The 11919-nt window shown below is 40.5% G+C and overlaps 5 protein-coding genes across 5 annotated transcripts; 3 read left to right on the top strand and 2 right to left on the bottom strand.

Moving 5' to 3' along the window:
- Positions 1 to 312: 312 nt before the first annotated feature.
- GCK72_008911 (uncharacterized protein) lies at positions 313 to 2496 on the bottom strand (the record flags this gene model as incomplete). Its single annotated transcript, XM_003095893.2, has 7 exons — positions 313 to 571; positions 650 to 729; positions 1472 to 1681; positions 1729 to 1961; positions 2014 to 2242; positions 2293 to 2389; positions 2456 to 2496. The coding sequence occupies 7 exons, from the start codon at positions 2494 to 2496 to the stop codon at positions 313 to 315; spliced, it is 1149 nt and encodes a 382-aa protein (XP_003095941.1).
- Positions 2497 to 3011: 515 nt separating this feature from the next.
- On the top strand, positions 3012 to 4184 carry GCK72_008910 (uncharacterized protein; the record flags this gene model as incomplete). Its single annotated transcript, XM_053727114.1, has 4 exons — positions 3012 to 3132; positions 3180 to 3852; positions 3903 to 4017; positions 4062 to 4184. The coding sequence occupies 4 exons, from the start codon at positions 3012 to 3014 to the stop codon at positions 4182 to 4184; spliced, it is 1032 nt and encodes a 343-aa protein (XP_053586691.1).
- Positions 4185 to 4999: 815 nt separating this feature from the next.
- GCK72_008909 (uncharacterized protein) lies at positions 5000 to 6508 on the top strand (the record flags this gene model as incomplete). The annotated part of the gene is made up of 5 exons (XM_053727113.1): positions 5000 to 5067; positions 5121 to 5204; positions 5253 to 5481; positions 5603 to 6115; positions 6260 to 6508. 5 exons carry the CDS (start codon positions 5000 to 5002, stop codon positions 6506 to 6508), a joined length of 1143 nt encoding a protein of 380 aa, XP_053586690.1.
- A 361-nt stretch (positions 6509 to 6869) lies between these two features.
- On the top strand, positions 6870 to 7969 carry GCK72_008908 (uncharacterized protein; the record flags this gene model as incomplete). The annotated part of the gene is made up of 3 exons (XM_053727112.1): positions 6870 to 7021; positions 7139 to 7379; positions 7463 to 7969. 3 exons carry the CDS (start codon positions 6870 to 6872, stop codon positions 7967 to 7969), a joined length of 900 nt encoding a protein of 299 aa, XP_053586689.1.
- Positions 7970 to 8516: 547 nt separating this feature from the next.
- GCK72_008907 (uncharacterized protein) lies at positions 8517 to 9785 on the bottom strand (the record flags this gene model as incomplete). Its single annotated transcript, XM_003088748.2, has 1 exon — positions 8517 to 9785. The coding sequence occupies one exon, from the start codon at positions 9783 to 9785 to the stop codon at positions 8517 to 8519; it is 1269 nt and encodes a 422-aa protein (XP_003088796.2).
- Between the last annotated feature and the right edge of the window lie 2134 nt (positions 9786 to 11919).

Here is an 11919-nt window from a genome sequence, read left to right as displayed (position 1 = left end):
ATACGGGTTTTCGGTTGCTAAAGAGCTTTTTATGTGTTTTTTTGATGGTTTTTTCAAGTTTTGGAATTGGAGGAATTACAACGAAGGAAAACAATAAAGACATCTGAAATAACAAGAAAAAACAAGGAAAAACACGAAAATTATGATGACAGAAGTAAATAACATTTGAGGGAAAAGAAAAAAGAAATGATAACAAATGAACAGAATTTTTTAAATTTAAATTGATTTTGTTGAAAATATTCCGACATGGAAATCTTCAGATTCTTTAGGCTCCGCCTACTTCTCTCCTGGAGGCTTCATCATCATAGCAATTTATTCATCGTCATCCATTGGCTCATCATCCAAATCGGGCATCGGGAATCTCAGAATCGCTGCACAACCCGTCAACTGAGCCAATTGTTCACCGGAGACGTGCATCGACGAGAAAATGTGCACTTTGCCGTTCTGCTCGCGCACACTTTCCACCAATTTCACATATTTCCGACGGGTTTCGACATTATCGGCACGGAATAGAGAGTCAGCAACGAGAAGTGTCTCGATGGCGAGCTCTTGATTGGCACGGCTTACGTGGCTGAAAGGAAATGATTGGAAATTGGAATTGACAGACAGAAACTGAATTTCAGAGAGTTATTCAGATTCTCAAACTCACTTGTATCCATAGAATGCACGATCGGGTTCTGTCGACATCAACTCTAGGAATTGGTTCAGTGCTTTCACTTCTCCTTGAGCCTAGAAATGAATTTTTGGGGTAATTATTATACATAGCTACAGTAATATTTCGAAAGAAATCTAAAATTATCAAACTTTTCGTCCCGGTTTTACAGACAAAAAAGTGTTAGAAACTAACATTTCTACTGATAAAAGTAGTGAATTTTGCTCGGAAATCATAATTTGGACAAGGAGAAGCAGGGATGTACGGAACGGAAATCGGAAATTCCGGAATTTCCGACATTTTTCGGAACTGTTTTCCATCGGAAAATTTCCGACTTTTTTCGGAATTTTCGAATATCTCCGAGAAATTTTTTGCGAAAAAACCTTTGGTTCCGAAATTTCAAATATTTTTGTGATGATTAAAAATGATTTGTGCGGAATACAAAGAAATTGCTGCAAAACCAACATGAACGGTGCCAAAACGTTACAAAAGTGTCAGAATTCACAGAATTTTTTAGTTTTTATTGCATAATTATAGATTTCGACTATGACAAAGTTGAAAAACCGAGTTTTCAAAATTTCCGAAAAAAAGGAAAGCCGATTTCCAAAATTTTTAGCTCCGCACATCCCTGATGTAGACTTTATGTCTCAAAAATGTTTTTTTCTAGTTGAAAGTCAACTTTCTAATTTCTACTTTTCTATTGGATTTATCCTCATTTCTTCGGAATGAAGGCTGAAAATCAGACAATTTCAGTACAAAATACATTATATCTGACCAGATTATGAAGAGATAAAGCTATTTCACTTCCAAATCTCTAACCTTGGTATCCGCCAGCCTCGCCGCAACTTGTGGTGTCTCCAGAACCTCTTTCAGCGCGTGTTTGAATCCACTACTCGAATGTGTCAACATAAATTTGGCTCTTTGATCCGCAGTGAATTTCTTCCCATTCGCATCAGCATGTGCTATCAGATGCTCCATAAACGAATCCTTCACAAATCCACGACTCGCTACGATGACACATTTTACGATCTGAATATAAATTTGAATAAAAATCATTAAAATCATGAAAAACCAACATTCAAATTAACATGTCTCATGAATGCAACACTGACGGCTTCATAGAACTTCTCGAGACCTTTCTCATGCTGACTCGTGAATCCTTTCCGTTTTCTGGGAATCGGCATATCAATTTTAGCACGTGTCAATGTCATCGCTGGCGTTATCAAGCACACATTTGCGAGTCCTTCGTGGAGAACGACGGCTGCCACGTCGGCGGCTTGAGCGGGATCGAGAGCAGTGTTCAGGCGTTCTGGAATGAAGAAAAAACTATTGAGAATCAGAATCAATCATTTTCTTCTTACCGATATCTATTGAATCCCATTCTGTCTTTTGAAGTGTGAACTTGCGTTGTGGTTCCAAATCGATTGTGTGATAAGCACCCAACTTTACAATATCATTCTCTTCAATGTTTCGTCCCTTTAGATGCAATTCTTCGGCTCCTGGATCGAAATCGATCGACTCTACGGAGACTGTGAGCATTGTGTGCACACGTTGAGAGGATGTGGTTCCGGTGGAGGTTTCTGAGACGACCTGAATGATTTTTAGATGAATTTGAGGGGTTTCAGAGGTAAAACTGTTACTTTTCTGATAGTTGAGGCTTTTATGATGTCTCCGACACGTATCAGATTGTATATGTGCCACATGTCCTCGGATTCCTCTGCCATGAGAACGACATAGCTGAAAATTGAAATTTTAGAGATTAATATGAACGAAAAACACATCTTCAATTTAAAAACTACTTACCCACTCCCATCTCGCTCAATAAATCGTTTGAATTGCTTCATTTTTGTAGAAAATGTGGGGAAAGTATCTGCAAAAACAATGAATTAATGAAGAAGAATCAATAAAAGGAAAGGAAACAATGGATGCGATGTCATGAGAGAGTGCGATAGGGAAATGAATGAGAGGATGGGATTGCGAAATATTTGGACAGATGGTCTGAAAACGAGAGAGATTGAGACAGGCGGGAGACGCGGAGTGTCGTTGGACGAATTTGAATCGAAATTCGGCTGGTTTTCCACTTAAAATGAACATTATAGCTTTCACTTAATGTTTTCACTATTTTAAATCGTAAATTTCTATTAAATTTGTGTTGAAAACTGACTTTTTGGCTGAAAACTGAAAAACATCGCTGAAATTTTGAGTTCCGCTAAACAACACGCGGGCGGAGTGTCGTTGCAAAAATAAAATATTCTGAATTTATTTAGGCTTTTCCACTTGTTTTCCGCCGATTTTCTCAGAATTTTGAATGTTTTTCTCAACTTTTTCACTTCAAAACAATTTCAGCCTCGACAGAAGTATGGGGAAAACGTCGCGAGACAAGAGAGACATATATTATCGACTGGCAAAGGAGAACAAATGGAGAGCAAGAAGCGCGTTCAAGTTGATGCAGATTGATGATGAATTTCAGATTTTGAAGGGTTTGTAGAGTTAAAAAATGTTTTTATAATATAATTTATCCTTCCAGGTGTCCGCCGAGCAGTCGATTTGTGCGCCGCTCCTGGAAGTTGGTCGCAAGTTCTCTCGAAACGTCTTTTCGAGGAAGACAAAGAGGCAAAAATCGTGGCGATCGACTTGCAACCAATGGCACCAATTCCAGGAGTGATTCAACTGCAAGGAGATATCACATCGGTTGATACAGCTAATCAAGTCATTGAGCACTTCTCCGGAGATAAATCGGACATTGTGATTTGCGACGGAGCTCCAGATGTTACTGGAATTCACTCACTCGATGAATTCATGCAGGCTGAATTAATCCTGGCTGCTTTCAATATCACAAGCCACGTGCTTCGCCCAGGAGGAAATTTCCTTGCGAAAATCTTCCGCTCTCGAAACTCATCCCTCCTCTACGCTCAAATGAAGAGATATTTCAAGAAGGTCTACCTCGCCAAACCGAGAAGCTCTCGTCAGTCGAGTTGCGAGGCATTCGTGCTCTGTTTGGACTACTCTCCACCAGAGGGATTCGTTCCGACGATGGGAAGATCATCGCTAGAAATCACAGACGCTTCCGGTGTCACTGCAGAGATTATCGATGGATTTGTGACGTGTGGAGATTTGAGTGGATGGGATAGTGAGAAGTCGTACCCGTTGGATATTCATGTCAGTTTTCCGAGAGGAGAATCGACTGATGAGGACAGAAAGTGAGAAATCTTTTTCACAAACGTTGTTTTTAATGTTGCTAATTATTCAGTCGCTACGAGTTCAAAGACGTCGTCCAACCCCCCACTGACCCAGCTTACAAAGAGGCGCTCGAGATGAAAAAGACCGGAGTTTTCAGCAATATGAACGCGGAATTGCAAAGAGAGGTGAGAAAGAGGGAGGCGAGCCAAGATTATTTAAATTCTTTCAGCTCAAAAACGAATCCATTCGTGGCAAGAAACAGAAGAAGATAAAAGAAACTGAAGAGGAAGCTGCAAAGGATGACACCGCGGCAGTGACGGAACAGTTGGAAGCCGCAAATATCGATGAATGATCTCTTCATGTTGAATTTCTTGATATAGTTATCATATTTATCCCCGCTTTTTTTCGTAAACCATATTTTCGGTTGTTTCACCTCAATGTTCCAATTTGTCAGATTCCTCACTTCTCAAATGAAAATAAAATTCATTTTCTTGTCAGATTTGACATTTTTTAGTTGCTTTGATAACTTATTTGAAAAATCCACGTGGAAACATTCCCTGGTATTTGAACTTGTGTTCATGAAAACACTGGCAGTACTCGAATATGATGTTTTCGACAATAGCAAAGAAATACACTCGAGAATTAATAAATCTTGTCAGACTTTATCAATTTTAGCTACAAAAATAGAAAAAAAACTGTTTATTTCCAGAAAATTCTGAAAAGATGTTGAAGACAACGGGATTGAAGGCTCCTCGTCATTTCCTTGAAAAAAGAAAGAGGTGAGTGGAACAGATTCTTAGCTCATAAACATAAGTTTTCTATTTATATATGACCGGTACTTACTGGAGTGTTTTTTTTGAGAATAGTATCTTTCGAAATATAGGCTGAAAATTTTTTTTTTAAATATCCACGCAGCGAGTTGACCTTGACAACCTTGCGTAGCCACGTCGCATTTTTGTGTCACGTGTCTTCCACGTCGGTTTTCCAAAATTCTATTCGTCAGTTCGCTTCGTGTCTTCGAACATATCGGGATCCAGGCCTATCATCATTAGGTGGACAAACATTGCCAAGGTTCCTGGTAGATTATCAGTTGTTACTCTATTCTATATTTTCCTCTGTTTTCAGCCTTATCTTATTCAAATTTCATTTGCAGAAAATTCGGTAAAAATGTCGAATAAAGACGGATTGGAGGACGCATTCGGACAACTCTCTATCGATAGACACGCAAACGGACGGTATTGATGAAATGAATGAAATCTATTTCCTAATATTCATTTCACTTTTTCAGTCACGACCCAAATCCCCTCACTTTTTCCGATTTGACGGATTCCGCGATTCTTAAAGTTGTTAATAAGTGTAAACTGAGAGATCAGTGAGTTCTTATGTTGTACTTTATTTCCGCTAACAATTCAAGTTTCAGATGGACTCTCCGAAAAGTGTCGAAACGTCTTCGTACCCTTGTTGACAGTGCTCGACACAGATACAATGATTTGAAATTCAGTTGTAGACGAGATCATATTCTATATGAGCTTGGATCAGCGAAAGTAGTGTATGCTGGAGTTGATTGGAATTCGAAAGTTGTGTTCTCGAATATGACTTACTTATCGAAGTATCAACCAGATAAAAAAATTGCGATATCTGTCGAGAAGGTACGTTTCTGAAAATTTAACTGCAAATTCTGCAACATCTCAACAAAAATTGTATGCTCCTTTCAAGTAGTCTCATCTTCTTATTCTAATCACTCCACAGGAAACTAAAATCTCATTTCAGAAATGCAAATTGTTAAAATCGGAGGATTATTATAAAATGGCATTCGATGATTTGGCTATCGCGTTGAAAAACGCGAAAATAGAAGTGGAATCGTTGACTTTCGAATATTGCGCTGATAACCCGAATATGCCAAGAGCAATTCAAAATGTAGAATCAAGCAAGAGATTCTATGAAAAGATGAGAAATCTCCTCTGCTCATTGGATCATAAACTATTCGTCAGAAGACTGAAACTAGTCGTAAAAGATCCTGATGACGTTTTGGCGATTCTTCCTTATGTGGTACCCGTCTTTCTCCAAGAAATCGCAATTAATTCGGAGGTGGCGAGCAAGAGTTGGCTTGATCAGGAGGGAATCGATAAAATTGTGAATTTGGAGCAGTGGATGAAAGCTATAGACCTTCTAAAAACAAAGAATATTTTCGAGTTCTTCCCAATGGAGCACCTCATGCATTTCGAACGTTTCAGAATTTATCAATCATTCGTTGATACCGAATTTCTGTTGAAACTTAGAGAGGTGAGTTATTGAGCCGCAAGACACTTACCACTCCCTAATTCACACAATGCGGATTTTCTCAAATATAAACCAGCTTCTTAATACTCCAATTTATGAAAATCTGAGAAAAATTTACCTGATTTTTGATAGCTTCTGTTTTTACAGCTCTTCTCAAAAATGGAAAACTTCGACAACTGTTATATCGAATCAAGAGATCAATTCGACTCTGAATTCCTCGCGAAACACGTCGGCAAACCCGCTTCACCAACCCAATGGTCTTCCAATGTCTGTCGCTATCAGATCCCCGATTCTATTAGAGTCCTGGAGTTCCAATTCCATGGAATCCCATATAACAGTATCAGCATCACGAAATTAACTTTGATAGCGAGACGTTCACATAGTCACCGATCTTAAGAACAATTTCTATTGTTAATGGTAACATATTTTTCGTGTTTCCCCTTTTTTCTTTATCTGTAAAATTAGTTTTACGGTTCTTCCCCCCAGTGTTTCCTCTTGTTTTAGTTTTTCTTCAACAAGTAAAACATAATATTCTTGTTTGATCATATATTCGGTTGACTTGATAACCTATTTGAAAAATCCAAGTGGAAAATCTCCCTGGTATTTAAAATTGTGATTAGGATAGAACTTTTACGGACAAATAATCTCAATTCTCAATAACTCTCAGCTGATTTATCCCTTTGCCGACTAAATTCTCACCAACTTTAATATGTTTTCAATCTGAAAGTTCCAAATTATACAGGAGTTATTTCCAGAAATGTCTGAAAAGATGTCGAAGCCAATCAATTCGGAAGAAGCGTTCGAACGATTCTTCAGATCTTTAAAGATCTTGAATCGACCTCCTCGACTCTCCAACTTGCCCAACGTAGTGATTAAGAAAATTATTAAAAAGTGTGAGCTGAGAGATTTGTGAGTTCTTATCAGAGTTGCATGGAAATCTGAATTCCGACTTTCGGATAAGGAGTTTTCACTTCCATGCTTCTCTGGTTCTTGTGCCATACTTTCCGCCTACAATACAAAATTCAGATTGGCTCTCCGAAACGTGTCGAAACATTTCCGTAATGTTGTGGACGCTCGAGTCAAATATAACGGGATAAAAGTCAGTTGTCGACGTGATCATGTCCTTATTGAGCTTCGATATCGAGGAGGATTTTCAAGATATGTAGTGTATGCCGGTGTTGATTGGAATTCGGAGGTTGTGTTCTCGAATATTGCTTATAAATCGGAATACACACCAGATAGAACAGTTGCGATATCAGTCGGGAAGGTACGTTTCTGGAAATTTTAGACTTCTTACTATCAAAATTCTAACCACGAATGTCTGTAAAGAAAACAACATTATTCTTTCAGGAATGCGAAGTGATCAAGTCGGAGGATTATGAGAAAATGGCATTCTTCGATTTGGCTATCGTGTTGAAAAACCCAAAAATAGAAGTGGGATGCTTCACTTTCGAATACTATGTCGAGAAGGCGAATATGCCAATAACAGTTCAAGATGCAGAATCAAGCAAGAGATTCTATGAAAAGATGAGAACTCTCCTCAGCTCATTGAATCATAAACTACTCGTAAGCAAAGTGAAATTAGTCGTAGAAGATCCTGATGGCGTTTTGGCGATTCTTCCTTATGTGGTGCCCGTTTTTCTTCAAGAAATCGAAATTAATTCGGAGGTATCGACCAACAGTTGGCAAAACCAAGTTAAAATTGAGAGAATAGTGAATTTGGAGCAGTGGATGAAAGTAAAAGATATTCTAAAAACAAAGAATACTTTCGAGTTCTTCCCAATGGAGCACCTCGTGCATTTCGAACGTTTCAGAATTTATCAATCATTCAGTTGCCCGCGTACGAATACGGGGTGATAGGGTCCTGATAAAATAAGACGACAAATACACAGTTTCTTACAATAAATTTACTTTATTGCAAGAAAATAAAATAAGAGAGCATAAACTTACAAAACTAAGGTTGAAACAACCAACGCTAAAACTAAAACTAAACTCTGAAAGCCAACCGACTTCAGAAACTACTTGTTGCCACGTGGAGTACACGTGTCCACGTGAACTGACGCGCTGAGGTTACGGTAGGCGCGTGAGCCTTTGGCGGAGTGTCGTTGCGTATTTATTGTGAGGACTCGGAGAACTACAGGGTTATGAGGGTACCTTGCCACCGGCAACTTCCCCCCCTTTACAGAAACCGGGCCCCGACCGGTTCGAGTACTCTCACAGATACGACTTACATTCTTCTCCCCTTATCTCACACCACCTAGCCTAAACTCAGTCACACCACCCTAACATCAAAATAATCGAAAAGTTGTCTTTAGGAGACCTCAATGCAAAATGCTACCATAATTTTACACTACTACTAAAACAACACAACAATTAACAATTTGGATTGTCCACCAAGATGACATCACTGGTGACTCCATTTGTCCTCCTTTATCCGTGGCTCCGAAGTCACCGACTCCTTTCTCAGTTGGGCCACCACCACATTCTCTGTCGTCCTCGCCTCCAGGAACTCCAGCAGTTGTTCCCACGTTTTGAACTTTTCGTCCGCACTCGCAGCCGAATCGCTCCACTTCACATGACCGGCAGTTATCCAACTCCGTTTCCAACATTCCACTAATCCCGATTTTGCACAATCCATTTGATATGGAATAATCGTGATCTCCTTCACCTCCTCAGCTATCTCTAGCACCAGTGCACCCAACTTTTGGTTAGTCTCCTCGTCTTCTGTGAGATTTACCAAGAATACGATCGCTTCCACATTCGCAAAATCGAATCTATTCTTCCACGTGTCCAGCGCACTTTTCCGATACTCAAAGATGGATTTTCCTTTCACGCCGATTCTCGGAGCTATGAGAATCTTCGATTCTCTAATCACCGTCTTCTTTGGCTTCATCCCTTCTTTTTTCTCTTCCATCCCTGTATCCACAGCGATTTCCTTGCTCTTCTCCGCCGTTTCCCTGTACGGACTCCTGTTTTCCACACGGGTTCCCAGATTTCCTACCATGAAAACCTTCTTCTCCTCACTACTCGTTTTTTCGTCACCCGTCACTGTTTCCACAGCGATTTCCTGGGCTTCATCCCGCAAGCCATTCGGCTTACGCTCCTCCTGATCCAGCTTCTTCCTCAGTTTCGTCAGCGCCTTCTCCAGCTTCCTGACCTGAGCCTCAGCCACCTCCTTTCCTCTCTGGATTTTCCGGATTTGCTCCCCGAGCATCTCCTTTTCTCTCTGGATTTCCCGGATTTGCTCCCCGAGCATCTCCTTTTCCTCATTCCAGCACTCCGTCAACAAGTTCTCCTCGACTTGCACTCGCGCTGCCTTCGCACACGCCTCTCTCAACTCTTCCACCGATTCGAGCTTGAACTCTCTCATCACTCGAATCACCGATCGCGGCCATTCATCTCCTCCGATTTCTTCAAACTTTTCCAACAACTCTCTGTGGAAAATTCTCATCGGCTCCAGAATCGCATCCGCCTCCTGTTCGCTGCATTTTGCTGTCAACTCCCCGAGTTGCAACCTTGTTTCGTCCTCGACTCTGACGCTGCTAGCGATAAGTTTAGTGAACTTCTTCACTTTCTTTCTTCTCTCCTTCACGCCCATTTGAGTTTCCACAACAATCATCCGATTGTCGTCTACTTTCGACGTTGACTGCTTCGACGATGTTTTGTCGCTCATCTTCCGCGTTGTCGTCCGTAAACAAAGTTTTTATCCAAAAACTGTCTACTTTTCGTTGATTTTCAATCGACGAAGATTACTTCGATCCTTCGGAGAATTCCTCCAAGTTTCCACGTTATCCAACGAAAGAAACTGCCAAAAACCAGTAAATAATTCCTCCGTTTATTCAAACCGAGGAAAAATAAACCAGAAAGTTACAGCAAAACAAGGAAAAATAACGAAAAAACGATTGACACGGTTCGGCCCCCAAGTTGCCCGCGTACGAATACGGGGTGATAGGGTCCTGATAAAATAAGACGACAAATACACAGTTTCTTACAATAAATTTACTTTATTGCAAGAAAATAAAATAAGAGAGCATAAACTTACAAAACTAAGGTTGAAACAACCAACGCTAAAACTAAAACTAAACTCTGAAAGCCAACCGACTTCAGAAACTACTTGTTGCCACGTGGAGTACACGTGTCCACGTGAACTGACGCGCTGAGGTTACGGTAGGCGCGTGAGCCTTTGGCGGAGTGTCGTTGCGTATTTATTGTGAGGACTCGGAGAACTACAGGGTTATGAGGGTACCTTGCCACCGGCAACTATTCGTTGATACCGATTTTCTGTTGAAACTTAGAGAGGTGAGTTATCGAGCCGCTAGAGCGGGTATGTGGACTGTACGTATTTAGTACTGAAAGCAAAGAATTGAAAATACACTATTACTGAAAAATTGCGTTTAATGAATGGATGAAAATAACTATTTTCATACATTTCATTCGAAAACGAATGCGCGCCGAGCCGAGATATTATTTTTTGCAGCTCTTCACAAAATCTGTCAACCTCTGCAAATGTTACATCGAATCAGGAGACAAATTCGACGTAGAAGTTCTTGCGGAACATGTCGGCGAACCGGCTCCATCTACCCAATGGTCCTCCAATGTTCGACGTTTTCAACTTCCAGATACAGATGAATTCCTGCAGTTTCAGTTTCATGGTGGCGCCATTAGCATTCGAAGATACCCGAATAATATCTCTCTAAATATATAGTTTTAATCAGACTTGTCAAAAATCGGGCCGGCCCGAGATTTTTCCTGATTTCGGCCCGGTCGGGCCGGGCCGGGCCGGGCCGAAATTTCTCTTGGCCCGGTCTGCCCGGATTCAAAAATGGGAACCCGTTTTTACCAAATTTTATTTGAAATTTTTAGAAAAAATAGAGTAAAAATGCTTAAATTATCATATTGTCGCAACAAAAAAGTTCCGACATTTTTTCCCCCTCGGTGTTTGCAGACTCAAGCCAAAATTTGATAATTTTGGCTTGAGTCTGCAAACACCGAGGGGGAAAAAATGTCGGAACTTTTTTATTTCGATAATACATATTCACATTTTTCAGAAAATTTCAAAAAATTCCAAAAAAAATTCAAAAACTCAAAATGTTTCAAAACGAGCCGAGCGGGCCGGGCCGAGATTTTTCTTGACCGGGCCGGGCCGGGCCGAGATTTTTCCTGGTCTCGGCCCGGTCGGGCCGGGCCGGGCCGAGATTTGTCCTGATTTCGGCCCGGCCCGGCCCGGCCCGGCCCGTGACAAGTCTGGTTTTAATGGTGTTCTCCCTCCAATGTTCCCTTTCTTTATCACTTTTGTAATATCAATTTTATAGGGAAATTATTAGGATCAAGAAAAATATTGGCTTCGCCAAGTATCGTTGTGTTTTTGATACAAATAAAACAATTTATTCTCATCTGATCATGTATTCGGTTGATTTGATAACCTATCTGAAAAATCCAAGTGGAAAGACTCCCTGGTTTTTATAATTATAACTCGGATAGAATCTCCGGGAATGTAGCTGGGAAGTGGAGAAATCGGCCGAGTTAAATACGAAAAAGTGGGAGTCAATATCACTAAAAGTAAAAGTTTGCTAGAAAAAAAAATGTTGCAACATACAACATATTGGAAAAAAGTTGTAATGTTTCAGTATACTTAAATTATGAGTAATTAACTTTTCGTATTTTTACAGCTAGTCATTTGATTTCAAAAAACATGTTAAACTCATACTTGTCAAATCACGGGCCGGCCCGCGGGCCGGGCCGGGCCGGGCCCGCTGAAAATTTCAGGGCCCGGGCCGGCCCGCAGGGCCCGCAGCAAAAAATTATTT

This window comes from Caenorhabditis remanei, chromosome III (assembly GCF_010183535.1).
Source record: "Caenorhabditis remanei strain PX506 chromosome III, whole genome shotgun sequence".
In the NCBI taxonomy this organism is placed as follows: Eukaryota; Metazoa; Nematoda; class Chromadorea; order Rhabditida; family Rhabditidae; genus Caenorhabditis; species Caenorhabditis remanei.
The sequence above is the reverse complement of the archived record's forward strand: the minus strand, read 5'-3'. Positions and strand labels throughout refer to the sequence as shown.